The 19,370-nt window shown below is 41.7% G+C and overlaps 1 protein-coding gene across 2 annotated transcripts in view; it reads right to left on the bottom strand.

The window, feature by feature from the left end:
• Positions 1-2,204: 2,204 nt before the first annotated feature.
• The window catches only part of acsl6 (acyl-CoA synthetase long chain family member 6), a 29,200-nt gene continuing 12,034 nt past the window's right edge, over positions 2,205-19,370 (bottom strand). For both annotated transcript variants that reach the window (XM_036523440.1, XM_036523441.1), the window contains exons 7-21: positions 19,151-19,329; positions 18,359-18,391; positions 13,785-13,836; positions 11,483-11,556; positions 10,574-10,651; positions 8,956-9,090; positions 8,726-8,860; positions 8,235-8,330; positions 8,064-8,136; positions 5,813-5,901; positions 5,317-5,433; positions 4,938-5,081; positions 4,456-4,557; positions 3,798-3,869; positions 2,205-3,367 (exon numbers count right to left, since the gene is read on the bottom strand). In XM_036523440.1, coding sequence (XP_036379333.1) covers positions 3,227-3,367; positions 3,798-3,869; positions 4,456-4,557; positions 4,938-5,081; positions 5,317-5,433; positions 5,813-5,901; positions 8,064-8,136; positions 8,235-8,330; positions 8,726-8,860; positions 8,956-9,090; positions 10,574-10,651; positions 11,483-11,556; positions 13,785-13,836; positions 18,359-18,391; positions 19,151-19,329 — 1,520 coding nt within the window. In that variant the 3' untranslated portion in view covers positions 2,205-3,226. The remainder of the gene's footprint in view (positions 3,368-3,797; positions 3,870-4,455; positions 4,558-4,937; positions 5,082-5,316; positions 5,434-5,812; positions 5,902-8,063; positions 8,137-8,234; positions 8,331-8,725; positions 8,861-8,955; positions 9,091-10,573; positions 10,652-11,482; positions 11,557-13,784; positions 13,837-18,358; positions 18,392-19,150; positions 19,330-19,370) is intronic.

Below are 19,370 nucleotides of genomic sequence, written 5' to 3'. Positions count from 1 at the left end.
GTGTGGGCTTTCCCTTTCTCTGTGCAACGTTTCGAGGACACCAAGGAATAGCTGGTTAGCAGCGAGCAATACTCGTATTTAAGTTACTAAACGAGTTATTTAAAGCAAATTAAAATTCATACTGGCTCACGAAATAACTGATGATGCTGACTAGCAATATTAACAAGTTTAGTTAGCCATCTGACCAACTTCAACAAATTCGTTAGGAAGCGTATTTATCGTTAGCCATTCAAACTAATTAACGTTAAGTGCCTGCAGAGCACGTTATTTCTCCTTACCATCAGTCATCTACTTAGCTATCCATGTAACTAATACAAATATTTAATTTACACAATACACATTACACACGTTTAAATGAAAATAACTGTCCAGTTAGCCTAATATCTCTCTTTACTGACTTGCTCTAACAACACTCTTCGGGGCAGGTGTGGCCAAACGTCCTTTTTTGCAACGACGGCGGCGAATCCCAAAATCTCTTTTTTGGCCTTTGTTTGGCTTTCTAACATGTTGAGCTCGACCCATTTTCCAAAATTACAACACGGTACAAAGCAGATTTTTATCCTCAGGCTGTTAAATTAGGCTAACTTGTTGAAAAGGAACACGCTTGCGAGCTCCTCAGTTTTTTTTTTTACGTTTGCCAAAGTTGGCCTTGCAAGTCTTACTAGGCCTTAATCTGTAGCGAAAATATTTTGCCTACTGAAAAAAAGGCTAACAGGTTAGGTGACCGTACTGTTGCGGCAATTTGCTTGCTAACATTTCAAAGTTAATTTACAGTCCAGTTGGTTTTAATCTAGTCACCTGGCTAACCTGCACTTTCCCCCCTTTTGTTTGAACCATCGTCACTTAGTTACATACCACCCGTCGGGCTCCTCCCGCGTCTCACACGTGCGATCCATCCGCCACCTACTGGTCAAGGGACGCGTTACAGCAAATTAAGACACTCCCCTTCCACCAGGCACATGACTTCTACAGGGACCGAGCTCTCAAAACAAATGAACTGATTTACAGACCAAGCCAGTGAGTATATAGTGAGTATTTTGTTGAAAAATTGACTATAATAAAATACAAAACAAATAACACTTAGAAGTCATACAGTGCAACAAGTAGAGCTTTATTCCCCCCATGCAATTTGGTTAGATAAACTCTATAAAAACATATTATATACTTTATATGACAAGTTGTCTTTGTTTTTCTTCACATATAATATATAAAATATATATATATTTTAATATCTTCCGCTTCATGCTTGTGTTGTCTCTAGTCACAGTCACCAGTTGGAAACTGAAATTCATTTTTACTCTTGCTAGGAGCCCAACAACCCATTAGCAGCTGTTTAAGGTTATGATTATTTTACATGCAGAGTGCTTGCTTTCAGTCTTTTTCTTTCTTGACATTCATTTAGCCGAGTGCTACAAACATGCTTGGACTTTTCTTTGCAAAATACAGTGAGGTTTAATACACTTCCATGTATGATTTAGAAAACGTAGGACGTGAGAAAACTGGTGTATTTTCATGCATGTTTTTTTTCTCTTTCAGATGGATAACATTTTACTTTCATAAAATGCATAATTCACATGACATTCTGGGGAAATGTAGAACTTTGGATGATATGGCATCAAGGAAAATCAAGTCCCGTAGAATCTCAAAAAATATATCAAATTCACTATTACTGCTATTTGTCTTGTGTAATGGTTGATGCATTCTGTTAGATTGAGACATGGGTATGCCTGGTGTATAAAAGACTGTGATACTGTAGTATCTGCTAACAGGTAGACCAGGGTATTCTTAGACACCAGAATCAATATACGAGTATCAATTTACAATGTGTCTGAGTTTTATAAGACAGATTATTCTGAAAAGCACTGTATTTTCTTTTTTTCAGTCATATTAGAAAAAAAATAGTACACATTTGACTATGCTGGCCAAGTTGACCATGTCGGATACATTCAAATCTAATCACCGAACTCCACACACTTCTGGGTATAAACACAAATGTACAAGTCCAATGGACCAATTACCCTTCACAGTAAGCAGACACATTTCAGTGGTTTTGCAATTGTAAGGTCATAAGTTCAGCCTTAAACTAAGTCATGACAAAGACTTTAAAAATAGTAACCACTGCCTCTGCACTTCAGCAATAAAATTATTCATAGAGGAACATGCAGTCTATTGCTTTTAAGGTATGAACTAAAACTGTGGCTATGACTACACAATGGTGAATCATTCAGAGAAAGAACTGGAGAGAAGGAAGATGCTTGCTTAAACTGAATACTTCCTGCAGAGGTACCCCTGAACTTTTGATGTTCCTCAACATGGAAACATTGCAAAGAATAAAATTAAAATCGTGTGTGATTGTTCCAGAATGTATCTTTATTCATCCATCCCATTCCCACCCATCCCTATTGCTGGAATTATGTGTTACAAGGTGCTGATTCCATCTGACATCGGATTAAATAATGGTACAATATTTTTTTTTCTCACTACACGCAAAAAATCCTTTCAGTCCATTGCTTAAATATAAGTTACATCTAATTTTCCTCAATATGTACATTAAAATAATAATTCTTTGGGGTTGAAATAAAGTCAAAAGCAATTAAAAAGGTCTACATAAATCCAAAGGTCAAAATCTATGCCCTCCTCAAAGGATATGTTAGTTTTATCGATGTTCATCGGAGCTCTCAGACTTTGACTACATATGAAAGCCTTGTTGTATAACTGTTGACTGTCATGTCTGTTGACTTTGGATGCATGGAATAAACAAGGATATGCCTAAGACCTCGAGCAAGAACAGGGTTCTGCCGAGGATCTGCCGAGACCACAGCATGCACTGGTCTATGCCAGACGCAGTCAGAGTTCATGAGGAAAATCTTGCAGATCAATTAACGTGTAAATAAATTCTGTACTTTTTGTTAACGTGCTGGTCGGCACACATGACGGGGACTATGCAGGCTGCTTTTTGGCTGCTGCTGCTGCTGCTTCAGGTCTAATTTGGTGTTTTAGCTCTGCTGTTCCAAAAAGGGCCACCAATCAACGGGCTCTCCCTCAGCAGGTGTACTTGTTCAGCAGAAAGAACGCGAGTGGAAAAGACTCCCGCCTCTGTCGTACTCCGCTGTGGATTTAGTTGCTGTCTGTCTGTTTGTGTTTTGATGAGAAGTTAAGGACAAATGGTAAATTGTACAGCAATATTGCTACAGGTCCTAGAAACCAGGGTATTTATTTGATGGGATTACATGGAGATGTTGGAGTACAGCTCTTCTATCTTCTCCTTGAAAAACTCTTTCAGCTCTGGTCTCTTTGCCTTTAATGTGGGTGTCAGCAGGCCATTGTCTATGGAGAACATTTCAGTATGAATGTAGATGTCTTTCACCTGATGAAAGAGAAGAAACTAGTTAGAAACACTGGCAGTATCAAGGTGTGATGCATAATACTGCAAAAAACCATATTGTGTTATACTGGTTTTCCCTTTTTAGAATCTACAGTTTCCTCCCTGAAATGATGCAGTAGAAATTAGTAAGAAGTTTGTAAGGAAGTTTCTCAAACTGGAGAATGAGAGGAAGTAAGGGAGAAGGGGAACTTTTCTTTTTTCTACCACTCTGCTGCAATAACTCAAACCTAGCATATGCTGATGGGAGGAATAATATCTAAATATAAATAAATAAATGTATATAAATAACAGCAATAGAAACTTTGTATGATTTTTAGCGTAAATGATGACATCAAGTATATACATACACAGTGAACTGCACTAGCTTTCAGTTGAGGGCATGCTGGCAGATAGAAGATATGCAGTTGTTCACCTGCTCGAATGAATGGAGTCCGCTGGCTTTTCCAAGCTGCACCATATCATCCATGATGGCCTTCTTCACATCCTTCATAAAGAGAGAACAGTCTGGAATTGTTGTTCCAACTAGTAATCTATCCTACTACTTCACTAACAGTTACCTCCTAACTTTATTTTATGTACAGTAACAGTCAAAAGTTTGGACACAACTTTTATTCTTAATTTTTACTACTTTTCACTATTTTTACTATTACTTTTTTCATTTTAGAATAATGTACGAAATAACACAAATAGAATTATGCGGTGACCAAAAAAGTGTTGAATCAAAACTATCTTATATTTCAGATTCTTCAAAGTAGTCAAAACTATTTTTAAAAAATATTGTTTTGGAAAGAAATTCATACTTAGGCATCAACGTCACTGTTTATACTTGTCTAAGAAACAAATTTTAAGCATTTAAACAAAAGTCTTTAGATTAAAATGTTTTTAAACATGTTTCCCATTATTTTAATCAGGTGTGTCCAAACTTTTGACTGGTACTGTAATTATGTGGTATACACCACTGAAACCACGTATTCACAACCAACACTTCATACAGTAAATACAAATAAACATTCTTCAACGAGCAAGGCAAGAGATGAGTTTAAAAATTCTGCTCTTTTCACTGTGTGTACCTTGTTTTTACATAGATCTCCATAGCAACCCTCAAACCCATTTTTTCTGGCCCAGGAAGGCATCACCTCAGGATCTGGGACCACAATTCCCACCAGGCAGGACTGCAAAGAGACACTGAAACTGTCATTCACCCAGAGGACAGCTGCATGTTCAGAGTCAGTCTGGGGTTTGAATGATAACAGGATTCCAACCTAGCATTCTGCACGAGATTCAGCTTCAGACAGCGAATGAGTCGATCACTAACCACTGTTAAACAGCATCATGCTTCATTTCAGGCTGAGATCAGAGTCTGGTGAGGATGGTACTGTGTTCAGCAGTTGTACAGCTGAGGGTAAGCTACGCTATGCATGCAATCTGCAGTCACAGAGGACAACTTAACGTTTCCACACTGTACAGGTGGAGGAACATGCTCCCTCCCTGCCCGTGCACTCGTTTGAAATCTCTTTTCTGTTGGAACTATAGTCGTTTACGAGTTAGTCACCTGCAGGCTGTCTCCATGGACGTACAGCTGAGCAACGGGCTCACTGCGGATGTAGATATTCTCAATCTTTTCTGGGGAGATATACTCCCCCTGGGCCAGCTTGAAAATGTGCTTCTTCCTATCAATGATCTTTAATGTACCATTCTGGGGGTGGGGAAGGGGGGAGGGGGGGGTGAGATAGAACAGAAACAAACAGTCAAGATAAGACAGCATAGCATCAGTCTTCAGTGAACATATATGACCCTTAACTGAATGCCCTCAGCTGTGCTTTGAACATAAATGATTACTGTACTGTCTTGGGTACATCATGCAGCAACAACTGCACAAAGCATCATTCCTCCGCTAGGAGCCAAGGAAGGGAAGGTGACAGCCAACATACAGGCAACCATTTCCCAATGTCTCCTGTATGGAGCCATCCATCTGAATCCAGGGCTTCGGCAGTCTTCTCTGGGTCTTTGAGGTAGCCCTTGAATACATTGGGTCCCTTGACGCATACCTGTTTGAGATAAAGAGTGAAGTTTCTTCTGAGAACAGGGCAGTAATGTGGTGCAGTGGTTGGTCTTGGAATCCAAAGGTTACAGGTATAATTCCTACAGCGAGCCATTACTGTTGAGCCCCCTAACATGAATGCTATCAATTAATGGAAGAAACCATTCTCATTATCAATTGTCAATACAATTTCTATTTTCATATCAAGCGATCAATTTTTGCAATGCTTTGACAGATGTTGATTTTGATTTTTTTAGTGAATCTAGAGTGTGAGTACTGTTTGTCTGAATAACCATTTTCATATCAACAATATCATACATTTGGGCTTATTCCTGACATTCTTCACTGTTTTCTGTGAAGGTTAATGGCACTGTGAATCTCCTTACCTCTCCTTCTCCCTTTGCAGCAAAGTAATTCTTGTCAGCCACATCTACCAGCTTGATTAGGTTACAGGGCAGAGGTGCTCCAACATGACCTGGCATGGGACATATTAGATGAGTAAAATTACCAAAACTTACTGTCATATAAATTTAATGACAAGAAATTAAAGCCTTTTGCTTTTGTAATTACAATCCAGTCTTTGCTAGTTAATTGCTTTTGCTTAAAATTTCAAAGCATTGCAAGATGTTGAAATTCATCACGAATTCATTTGGTTTGTTTTAGAAAATGATTTTTAGAAACGTAGTAATCAAAGTACTGTTTTTTAATGGAGGCATGTGCAATCTAACCAGAAGGGGGAGCAGTTTGATAAATTGTTTTTGTTTTAGTCCGTGAGAATTGTGAATGCCTTCATGTTATCGGAGTAAAAAAAATTCTCAAGCACGAAACACTCAGTGAAGAATTTTTCTTTCCATATGGTCAGCACTTTGTGAAGCTTGATCTTTGAACTCCTCCATAAAGTTTGCTGTTTGAAGGTGTATCGTATTAGTTGCCCTATACGCTGTAATTGTACAAATCTGATAGTACTGTGTCCTCAAACAGACCTTGCTCTCAGCTGAGAACTGTCTCATTGTGGAACTGTACACATCCTGTCCCCGTAGTGTCGCTATACTTACTGTATGCACTTTTGTAAGTCGCTTTGGATAAAAGCGTCTGCTAAATAAATAAATGTAAATGTAAATGTAAATACTGTAAATGCACATGGTGTGATCGGCAGAGTTGGGAAGTGTGAGAATAGCAGGCCATATATTTCAGGCTTGTCTCCTGATACAAGCAGAATTTTACATGCAGAGGGTATGCAATTCCATGGTGGGATTCTCCGTATGAATCTGTAACCAGGTGTTGAATGATAAGCCCTTCCGTATTGCATAACTGCAGCTGTTCAGTGATGGTGTGTAAGCTGTAATATAAACAGGTTGGCTTCTCTGGTCCCTGAAGTTCTGCAAAGACTTCTCGAGTTCCCGTCAATCTCTTTATCATGTAACCAGATAAGCTGACAGATTTGTGTTGTGCAAGAAAGTACCTGCTCAGGAGAATGTGCATTTGATTTAGAGAATTCAGGTTAGGGGTTACCCCCTTCTGCTCAATGCAAAACAATGCAAAAATGCTCCGAAATTCAACAAAAAATGTCTTGCAAAGTAAAAGAACAAGAAAAGCCACCAAACTACTGAAAATCTTGACTTTGAGTATTCCTTTTGACTATTTGACTTTGACTGTCCCTGTGCTATTAAAATAAATTCTAAAAACATTTATAATTTTGGATGCTCAATAAAATTAGAGGGAGCATGCTTCCTCTGTTGTCATGGTCTATTGCAATGGTTTTAATTTATGACCATTAAAACTGTGAACTGAGTACATGTGTCTGGCCATCCTTTACCTTAAAACACTAGTTTTTTGAAAAAGAAAACACTACATTTTGATTGTTCTTCAAATGTTTGTGAAAAGGACAATAAAGAAGAAGATGACCCATAGCAATGTTCCATGAAGTTTGCTGATGCCAGCTGGTATTTTATTTTCTTGTTTTTTTTTGATCTGATTCTGCATAGCAACCCCCCATATTGTGGTTTACTTCAGACAGTGGAAGCCACGTTCCTGAAATGTCTGTCTGTGTGCTTCTGTGTGTGTACGTGTGAGTGTGTGTGTGTGTGTGTGTTTATGTAGAATGGAATGCCTGTCTGAGCACAAAACTCAACTGACTGTCACAGCTTTTTGTTCTCCTTTTTGTCGGTTCTCACAGTCTGTTTACAGTCCTAAAAGGATGTGGTAAAATAAGGCTGGTGAGATACAGGCCTGAAAACATGCTACATCTGCAGCCACAGAGCTGCAACGGTGAGAAGTGTATACCCCTCTGAGCGCATGATAAAACCATCACTTCGTTTAACCATCGGGCTACAAAGAGCCCTTTCAGATGAGAAAGTGACATCAGCCAACGTTCGCGCTTGGCATGGAAATGGTTTCAAAGCCCTGGCATCAAAGATCATAATCACCGCTGTAGCGATGAACACTGGCGCTACGTAATATGAAACCTGAGCCCTTTTTGTTTTTCTCCTTTCCTGGTTAAACGTGAATGAGCTTTTCCTCTTACCACTGAATCCACAGAAATAAAAGACCATTGTGCATGCATGAACGTGCAATTTCTTTCGAACTCTTTTGATTTTGACGATCCATCTGCCAGAAAGGGTGGAGACCAGGTCTCACCTGAGGTCCAGTCTCCAGGAGTGGTGAAGGTGCAGCCAGCAGTGCACTCCGTCTGACCATAGGCCTCGTATACCTGAAACGGTAGATGCGGAGAGCGGTGGAGGAGGGTGGGTTTAGCGGCAGAGGTGTCGTTGGGGAGGTTCTGTGTGTTTTGGGCCAGGCCGGACTCACCTGACAGCCCAGCGCGGCCCTCAGGAACCCGAGCACGGTGGGGGACGTAGGGGCCGCCCCCGTCACGATCATCCGCAGCCTCCCGCCCAGGCTGGCCTGCAGCAAGGCCACAGAGCGACACCTCAGTGCACCTGTTGGTCACCTAATTTGACACCCTGCACAATTCAGACTTCCCACCCTAACCTTACCCGCAAAGAACGCATCTGTGAATCACCCCCTCTGATTGATTCATATCTACAACACCAGCCATACACCAACGTACACAAACACCACACCAAACACACACCCCTCCTATACCCAACAAATACCCAGCACAACGCCCAACACACACCCGCGTCTACACCCATACTCACCCAAGTAACACCCGACATTCACCTAGCCCTACACCTAATACCTACCCATCCCTATATGTAACATTCACCTAGCCCTGCACTCACCCTTCACCTAGCCTGATATGCAGCGGGGTCCCAGGCCTAAATCCCGCAGCCCACCTGTATCTTGCTGAAGAAGATCTTGTCCCATATGCTGTCGCTGCGAATGATCCCGCTCTGGACCTCTGCACCTTTTCTCTTGGCCGCAAAGTTGAGCAGCCAGCGCTTCACCGGGTTGTTGGCCTGGCTGAAGATCTGTAAGAACAGCAGACGGTCAGGGGCCCCGCGTGTGCACTTCGGTGCAGGTGGAGGAGAGGGCGCCCGCCCTCATGGCGGCCGGTCCCGCTCACCTTGTCGTACATGCGGTTCAGCAGCCGGGGCACCACAGGGAAGATGGTGGGTCGCAGGGCTTTCATGTCCTCCGATAGGAGTCGGATGTCGCCTTGGAAAAAGCCGATCCTTCCACCATGGCAGTAGACTACAGACTGGGTAAAGCGCGAAAGAAAAAAAAAATTCCTCCATACACTGAAACGAACCCTCTTGCGTGTGGTGTATGTGTTTATTTTTTACATTTACACACTAGATGGCGTTGCTGTGTGTGTAATCTCTGTTTTGTTGTTACTCTGTTTTGCTGTATACAATGCCTTTGTTTTTGTAGTTACTCAAATGAAAACCTGCATGTGTCTGCAAATGTTTTTAAATGACCTTTTATGTATCTTATCAACAGAGGCTGCCGGACTCATTTTGATGTGCCATGCTGAATTGTGCTTGTACTATTTTTTTCTGAGGGCAGATGAGAACAGCTTATCTCCATCTCAGTGAACTGGACTTGTTTTTTTTTTTTGTTTTTTTTTAACTGACTGAATTTGCATATACTAGCAAAGCACAGAGAAGGAAATCTTCCCCATTCGCAGATTAATACACAGGAACTGAGCAGGTCACAGCTTCCCTCAATGTGGAGGAGCCATTGAATGTGTGTGCATGTATGTACAAGTGCATGTACGTGCGTACGTGTGTGGTGGTGTGTGTTTGTGCGCGTGCGTGCGTGGTCATATGCGCGTGTGTGTGCTGTTATGAGTGTGTGTGTTGGAGGGTGTGGGGGGGGAGACTTCCTGAATTTGCTTTTCTCACGCTCAAGATAGAATAAGCAGCACACCCAGACTAAAAACTGAAGGCTATAACCACAGGAAGCGAAATGCCTGGGTGACTGTTTGCGTGGGGGACAAAATGACAGTCATCAGTATCATTTTTCTGGTACAGTACTGGCTTCTTAAATAAGATAAAAATGACTGAGTTACAGTGATAAAAATTAGCGTAACTCTGTGAGTCTTCACAGTAGCTGTGGATGCTAAACCCATTAGAAAGCCAACAATTAAAATGCCAATAATCAGATATACCAGTACAGTGCTGTAATGCAGGCATAATAACCAACCAGGGTAAGATTCATACAAGAGACTCCCTGGGTGCCTTCAAGAGAAAGCTGAAAACTCATCTCTTCAAGTTTTATCTCTAATCTACCTTCTTCTCTATCTGTCCTATCTATCCCTATTTTCTAAAAAAAAGAACTCTACACTAGTTTAGCACTTAACTAAGTACCTTACTGACCTCTTGTAGTACTTCTCAATAACTACTCTTAGCATTGAGATGCACTTATTTGGAAGTTGCTCTGGGTAAGAGCGTCTGCTAAATGACATAATGTAATGTAATGTAATGGGTGGGATAAATGGTTGGCTGTCATTAGAACATTGTTTTTTGTTGTGTTCTTGTTAAAATGAATGCAATCCTTGCGGTGAAGAAACAGGTCAGTCAAGGGCTGGGGAAGTCGCTGGCATCATAACCAGATCTTAAGATAAACAAACAAACCACTTACAAGCCTGAGCTAGGACGGGTGCGTGCACATAGCACAGCACCTGGCGGGGGTTACATGGGGGCACAGGGGGCATGGACCCCCACCCCCCAAACTCTTACCTCGATGAGTCTCTCGAACATGTGAGCGAGGGGCAGGAAGGAGATGAGCACATCGTCCTGATTCGGGAAGATGACTTTCTGCAGCGCCGCCGCAGGCATGGGGGACAGAAAGCAGATGCATACTGACAGGAAAACAATTTCGAAAAGATAGTAAAATACAGAGGGAAAAAAAAAGCCGGTAAAGAACAGGACAGCAAGAGGACAGAGGAGTGACAGGGGGGTAAGCAAGAGCAGTGGGGAGAAAAAAGAGAAGCCTCTGAACCATGTAGGCAGGCAGAGGATGGTACGGAGAGGTGGGGAGGAGAAGGAACCAAACAGGCTCCAGCAGTGAATTAGGATTCTTGCTGCAGTCAAATAAGCAAAGGAGCAGCCGGGGAATGCACTTCCTCCAGGGCGGATGCCATGCATAGATACCAAACAGAGCGCATTCCTCGCTGAGGAAACTGCCAGCCTTTAACGTTCAAAGCGTAGTTTAATCAGATACGCGGAGAGAATGCCACAGGGGAGGGCGAAAAGCAGGTACTGTCATCGTGTGACCAGTTGTCATTAGTACAAATGTTACAAGAAATGTCACCACCATATATTTTACAATTGCAATTCATTGGTAAGACATTCAAGACATTCAACGAATAATTTTTAAGAACTATTATACAGCAAATCGGAAACCTTTCAAACGTGAACATGCCAGGCAGACATATCAGATGTCTATCTAGCACATATGCCTGAAAACAAGCAGAATGCTCAGATTGCATTTTCTTATGTATAAACTTCTCAAGAAACCGATCTTGTAATCGGAGTACAGTGCGAAAAAAACTTATATTTCAGGACACTGTATTGCTCCATCCCCCCGATGTTTCTCAACACCATTGCCAAGGACGTGATCTCAAACAGTAAGCCAAGACCACCTACATCGGTCACTTTGAGGAAACCGGAGAAATCCGCCACGACATTCCCATGGGTCAGCATCACCCCCTTTGGGTTCCCTGGGGAAACACACACACACCTTTCAGTTTATGTAACACCTTACTTTTTTTTTTACAGCCATTTAAACACCTGTTCTACAGAGGGAGTACAGTGAGTCATAGATGGGCCACAATGACCTAAACATTTTTTGATGCAAAATTACACCTGGCCAGCACACCTGTACCCCTGGCTCAGGTTCCAATGCGGAGTGACTTGCTCCGTATTAGCCAGAATATACAAGGTATATAAGGTGTAAGGTGACCCTGAGTTAGTTCTCCCTTCTAAGACTGCATCACTTCTGTGCTCAGATGTACATTTTTATTTTTCAATACCTTTTTTCCCCACAAAACGGCCCTCTGTAAATCTTCGACAGCATCCGCCAAGCATTTGCCATTCCACAGTGCAACATACAGTTAAACATTCCCTTGTGAAAGCAGACATAAGTGTGCTATGCTCACCTATGCACACCAATAATAGTCACCGCAGCATGGACCCTGGTGGCCAAAACTCACAAAAAACCACCACGCACACTTATTTATTCACTTGTCAGCTACACTTACCCTGAATAAATTACATTTTAATGCATTTATGAAATTTAATCCAGGACATTTACACACCTTGAAACAATTCAACTTTATTATCTCACTCATAGGTATAGCAGCAGTGTCCCACTTGAAAATCAGCGCTGCAACCGCTGGGTCACAAGACCACTTCTGGTCCCCTATTTTGGTGCAGTACGCTGCTTTGCCACTACTCGCTGCTGTATGCAGGCTGTATAAGATAACATTAGCCGATTCTTGCTGACTGTGGGCTGCTGTTCTGCATGCGGCCACCGTGGTCAACTCTGTCATCTCTGAAATATTTCAGTGACATTGAAACGAAGAGTAAAAAAATATGCTAGTAAGTGTCATGGACCAGGAGGAGTGCATGACACAAATACTGCGAGTAAATGAAACATTACGTTTCACACCTCTGCAAGTGATGTGGTTGATTTGTGTGTTTTTCCATAGATTTCTAATATATATATATATACATGAGTATTCATTGCTGTAGGCAAGTCATGACATTTTTACTGGCAAATAATGGTTGCATTTTTCCAAAAAATAAAAGTAAGAATGTCTGGGTGTTTTGGGTGTACATGGGTCTTATTGACAAAGGGCGATTTTGCACTCTTTGCAGGACAGTGTAGGTATGCACACACTGCATACTTCTTACATTCCTATAGATTAGTCAGGCCAATGCTGTCCTCTATACAGCGCCAAACCTCCAAGCACCTAGATGAAGGACTGTTTGAGGTGGACCAGTAGGGGGCGTTTTTTCCCCATGTTTCATTCTGCTGCTGATTCTGATTTGTATTTAGGTATCAGAATGGTCTTATTACTGCATACATACACCACTTCTTACTACTTGATGTTAGCTCATAATAAAAGTAAAGCTTTTCCTAAACAATGAAAAACATAACCCTTTCTTTAAGCAAAACTAGACTGACTTGTAGGTAAATGTATTGATTAAACTTTAGCCTTCATTTAACTGAAATCCCTTGGAGAGTTTGAATTAATACAGCAATTTCGATTTCACCAGACACCCTAATTTAAAAACATATTATCTTGACATTATGTCACAGTAGAAGCGGTGGCTTTTTCATGCGTTTTCCTCATTGTGCAACCCGGTACTGGAATCAGCAATTGTAGATTCGGCTCATCTCACCACAGCAACTTCTGCACTCATGAAGGAGCACTGAAGAGTGAAAAATACAGTCCTCCTACAGCTATTTTTTTGCAACACACAGTGTGCACCACAATGAGGTGGGCGCCCATTGGAGGACAGGTGATACTCCACTGACGCACCCAGAGCACCGTGGGCTTCCAGTTACTATTAGGAGATGATGGTGGCTTTGTTAAGACATTTAGGAGCAGAGAAGTGGGCAATTCAGACACACAAACAGAAAATAAATCAGGTGGTGTTTCAATCACACTGATACCTGTTTAAACCTGTTCAAACCAGAAAATGTTACAAGATGAAATGAGCAGGGGAAAAAAATATCACAGCATTTCCCTTCCAGATTCCCAAAAGGTATATCATTATTGGGGGGCAGAGCTTGATGCAATTTCGATTCAAGAGAGGCAAATAACTTTAACAGTGCAAGGAAATATCCACATCTGAATCCATAGCTGAATTAATAGACTTATTGCTGGCAAGTGTAAGCAACAACAAAGATCACAATCGCAGAACTGGGAGTAACACCAACCTGTGGTCCCACTGGTAAAGCAAACAATGGACAGGTCATCTGGCTGAGGAGGCTGTGGAAAAAAAAAAAAAACACAGCTAAAACTAAACGTTCCCATCAGAGCACCTCCACTGGCTTTGAGGTCAAGCCCAGAGAAAAAAATACATGTGTGCCGGTTATTATAACAACTGTCACAATATCTTGAGACAATTGTCATAAGTCTCACAGAGCATTCTGGCAATGTTGTGTTCATATTGCAGCACCGTGAAAACAGACATTCCACCCATTCTTACAAACCTCCTTTTGTTTCCAGGCCACACAGGCCAACGGATGCTTTCCGTAACCATTACACTCCTTAATATATGACATATCTTTGACATATTGCCCTCTGCCTTCCTCCTTATCATCTTCTTTGCCATTTAAACAGCAATACTGTGCCAAGTCCTTTCGAAGTCTGTAGTGTTAGCTCAGATTAAGAGCCTCCCTGATCATCGACGTTGGTCAGAATAGCGTCGTGGTCCTGTTTACGCTGAAAACAATAAGCTAGCAATACCATTTTACTGGTTAATTTTTCCACAGTTTGTGTGAGGCCATTTTCTTCATAGCCCATTTCCCATCTGAGGGGAAATCCATCATTTTAATTTTTCACTCACATGCCACTCACACCTACCTTTTTGGACTTTAGTTGCCGTTACACGTTATGCTGACTAGGTATGTCCAAACGTTTGACTGGTACTGTATAATATATCTATTATGTGCAGTTGTAGTCCTCGGAAAAAAAGTACCATGCCAAAGTCAGACTCTGTCACATTCCAGGATTGCAGTGTTTTTTCCTTGTTCATCTGTCACTATGGAGATAGGCGTTCTGCCATGCAGGAATTTTGCAGCAGTTGAGTAGGGCTGTCGCGGTGAAAGAATTTCCCATGTGGTGCAAGAGGGTGGCTCAACAGCACGATATGCGGTATTATTGCCTTTTTTTGCAAATTACTTCATTTATCCTGATTTTAGTGCTATATAAATAAGCTTTATTGTTAGGCTATTAATAGGTATATCGTTGCTTTTTAAATGACAAAGATGACTCAGTTTTAAAACAAATTAAATACTTGTTTACTGTTAAATGCAGAACACAGAAGGGCAATGAGGCACAATAAGAATGCAAGGTAGGCTACACGACTGTTCTCCTTTATGAAGAAAAAAAAAAGGATAAAGCCTAGCCTATAACCTAGGCTAAATTGCGTGCCGTTCTGAGCAGCATGATGAAATCTCGCGCCATCCCGCCGGGGACGTGAATCATCCCTTTGTCCAGCATATCCACGCTGTATAAGCTACCCACCCTTTAGTCACTTAGCAGCCGTCTCGGTTATCATATCGACTGTCTCGGTATCGCAGTGCTTGTGTTCAAGTAACCCTATATATTGTTATAATTGTTCTATTTTATCATTAGTTATTGCTGTTAATATCTTATTGTGCCTAATTTATAAATTAAACTTTATCATAGGTACGTATGTATAGGAAAAAAATATATATATAGGGTTTGGTACTATCCACGGTTTCAGGTATCCACTCGGGATCTTGAGACGTATCCCCCCGTGGATAAGGGGGGACTACTTAAATAAAGCAAATTGTTTAGGATAAATCTTTTAAGTGCAAATCTACGGAGCCCCTAAAGGGACATGAGCAAAAAAAATTAGGGGACACGAGAAAAAAATTTTTATCGAAGTTTCTCAAGCACACAAGAAACTATGTAATTTTTTTTTTTTTTTTGCTCAACCGAAATAGTTTTTCGTGCGTAGCGGTTGTGGTGGTTGCTTGCCATCCCCTGCAGTTGGCTTGTCAATAGCGCGGTATTGCAATATGGCGATTATTGTGACAGCCCTACAGTTGAGGATATCAGACTTCAAAACGTACATGCCACGACCACATAAAATGCAAACACACAGCAAATTCAACATATAACATGGCCAATCTACAGTTAAGACCTTCTTATTAGTCTGATACACGTGCTTACTGAATGAAAGCCTTGCCCAGCAACTTCAATAGTCTAAAGTTTTTCCAGTGAAATACTGATCTGCAGCCCGTCACTGCCACATTTTTCCCTTGAACCCATTCATGCATGCAATGGCACGTTCACTGAAAACAGAACAGTTACAGTCAATCTGACTATCTGTGATCCACTCTCTCCGATGTTGACTGATTTAGTGTTTGGAATGAAATGCACCCACATCAGGAGTTCCTGCCCATCTAGACTGAGATGAGGATAAAGAGATGAGACAGGTTTGCCTTCATCTACCTCAAATATAGGCGCCCCAATCAAGGGAGCTGGTCAGCTTCTAGGTACTTCAGATCATTTCTTTTTATATGTAGCAAATGTATTTAACCTAGAGATGGATAAATGGATAGCTGATAAACTGTGCCAGTGTGTGGCTGTTTTGGAGAGTCTGGGGCAGCCCCACTTATTTTCTTAGTTTGTACCTCATGGCTGCAGGGAGATTATGGACTGACAATACAGCATAACAACATGACTTTCACACATACATTAAAATGTGACGTGATTTTGGTTGCTCTGGAGTTCTGGTTATAATTTCTCATTCTATATGACTGTTTGTTAACATTGCCCTTGACATGACTCCTGTGCAAGATTAAACCCCCTAAACCCCCCCAAAGTTTTCTTCCGTATCACTCAACGGAAGAAAACTTTGGCATCACATGCCAAACACAATATTGCCAATGTAAATTCCAGGTGAGTATTCATGGTTGTGAAAAATGTCTGGCAGCACAGTGACATAAACTAAGTAACTTCATAATGGTGACCTTTCAAATCACACATTGACTGCGAAACAGCAGACCATCAGCACAGAGCTGACGGAAATTCATCTTTCTGATCTCACCACGTCTTAATAAGCTGTATTAGTTACTGTGTCTGTATGCTGCTATAACACTGTGACAGACAACTTCCACACCAAGAACAGCATGGTACAATGTGGACATGTTGCATACTGTTACATTGTGTGTTTAAGCCTTGCTTTAACACCGTGACCACAGTAAGACAACTCCACAGACGTTTTTGGTCTTGCAGCATCACAGACCAACAAAGGATGTTGAATTACAATGTGCAATCTCAATGTGTATTTAATCTCTTAAATAGTGCTGAATGTAAGTTTGTACTGGCTGGTACGCAGAAGCGGTAAGCTACTTTCAAGAGTTGTTGCTAGGTTTGCATAACTGGTGCCTGCTGATTCATTTTTATAATTGAGAGAGAGATGAGAGAGAGAGACTGGAAGTGTAACTGGAAACATGACAGAGAGACAGAGAGTGGGAGATAGATACAGTATAGACAGAAAAGCTAGAGATACAGAGAGACAGAGGGGAATAGGGACAGGCCAGAGGGATAGAGATAGGACAGAGGGAAAGAGAAGGAGAGGCAGTGAGGGAGACAGAGCAAAGAGACATTTCGGACAGAAACAGAGAGAGAGACAGGAACTGAGACAGAGGAGAGAGAGGGAGAGAGTGGCAGACAGGAGAGAGAGTGAGAGAGCCTGACAGCTGCAGACAGACAGAGCTACAGTCTGAGCGGTTACTTGACCATCTGACTTTGGTTTGACACATTATTTCTTCTTTAACATTCTAGTTTCTGCTATAATGTCTGCAACCCACAAGGGTAGAACTGTTATACACTGTTAGACTGCCTGAATAATTCAGAAATTGCAAAGTCAAAGCTTTTAACCACAATACGATTTGTACACAGCGTTATGCCATTCAAGCAATGCCATTCTGATAGCAAATTAAACCGAGGTAGTGAACTGGTGTACGTATTACAATACATGTGGGAGTTTCCTAAAGTAATTCCCAAAGTAAATAAGTGTTTTGTGATAAGCACTCTCCAGGACTACATTCTGACTTTCCTTTGTGAATAGAAATAGGCCAATGAGAATCTCTGAGCCAGCTAAGTCTGAAAGTATGTCAAAACCAAACATAAACACCACAGTAGTTTTGCACTGTTTACAGAGTCTCTGTCTCAGACCAAGGCTGCTAAACAAATGTCATGTTGACCACGGATATTATGGTAACTGGGGCCTCAAAACAGAGATCTGCCTCTGTGACCTCTTCATGACCTTGCTTCTATGCTATGAAACAGCACAGGAGAATTTTTAGCAAGGACCTTCAACTGAGCTGTACATTTTATTTCATGGGAATTGTAAAGACTCATATTTTGTAATGCAGCTCAAAGCTCTGTATGTAGATGGAAAGGATATCTCTAAAAAGCACTTGAATTCCTTACAAATCAATTGCATGTGTCTTAACAGGTCTTTGCATACACATGCATCCTAGTGTGAAACTGAAACAGAGGGTGGAGCTGAGAATTTTAGAAAGGTCTGTCTTCACAGGATACAAGTGGTGGACCACAGTGAACCGAACCAGCTGTCTGAATCAGAGGGGGCGAGATTCAATCTCCATGCAGGAGACAGGAAAGGCGAAGACACAGATGAAGCCCTTCCTCTACCGCAACCGTTGCCTTTAAGCATGCCTTCTTACTCGACGCCCCTCTCCTCCCCAGCGCCCCAACACCATCAGAAAGCAGTCAGCCAAGTGCTTACCAAGGGGTTTCTGTGGTGTTCTCGGCCCAGAGCCTGGAGTTGATGAAAGCATGCAAACAACAGGACATCCTGTGTTAGGCTAAAGTCTCACCATCGACAAAGACACAAGCGCCACAACACAACATCAAAGAGGAAGAAAGCAGTGGCTTCAGGGCCCTGATACCACCAGATGAAAACAAGGGCATATTTTACATAACATATTTTGCATTACAAGGACATCAGTGCATTGCACATAGAGACAGGGGACATAACAGCAACTCAAACAGTGGAGAAATATCACACTGAATGAGAGGCAGGACCCAAAGCTGTGCCGTTTTTAGTTCCAGATGCCATCACATTTTCCTTGTTTTTCTCATTTTGAAAGTAAAAGGAGATGAATAAACAGTGGTTGGGATTTTAATGCAATGACAGTAGCACACTGTGTTATGGGCTTAATACACATTACATTATTGGCCTTTAGCAGACACTCTTATCCAGAGCGACTTACATAGGTTACAATTTATTATTCATTTTTTTTACATGTTACCCATTTATACAGCTGGGTATTTACTGGGGCAATTCTGAGTTAGGTACCTTGCCCAAGGGTACAGCAGCAGTATCCCAACCGTGGGGTTGTGGCAACCTTTGCTTACGAGTCCTGCACCTTACCACTATGCCACACTGCCGCCCCTGCACCGAGAAACAAGAGCCCCTCAAGCTCCACTGAAGATTAGGTTCAAAATAAGGTCACATGATCAGCAGAGCAGAAAATGTAAAATACTCCTTTAACATGAGGCATGTGAACACACTCACCTCTATCTCCTTAATGGACTGGATCTGAACCCCACACTTGTTTCCCTGCTCTACAAGGAGGGGGTCAAATGGGTCCATGAGGATGACTCTCTTCAGGCCGGGTGTCTCTTGCCTCTCCACATTTCCCAGCAGCACCTGGGCCTTCTCTGGTTTGTCGCAGATGACTGTAGAAATGTCCGCTGGGAGGAAACACAATTTCACTATTCAGGAAAAGCTGATG

Source organism: Megalops cyprinoides, chromosome 3 (assembly GCF_013368585.1).
Source record: "Megalops cyprinoides isolate fMegCyp1 chromosome 3, fMegCyp1.pri, whole genome shotgun sequence".
In the NCBI taxonomy this organism is placed as follows: Eukaryota; Metazoa; Chordata; class Actinopteri; order Elopiformes; family Megalopidae; genus Megalops; species Megalops cyprinoides.
The sequence above is the reverse complement of the archived record's forward strand: the minus strand, read 5'-3'. Positions and strand labels throughout refer to the sequence as shown.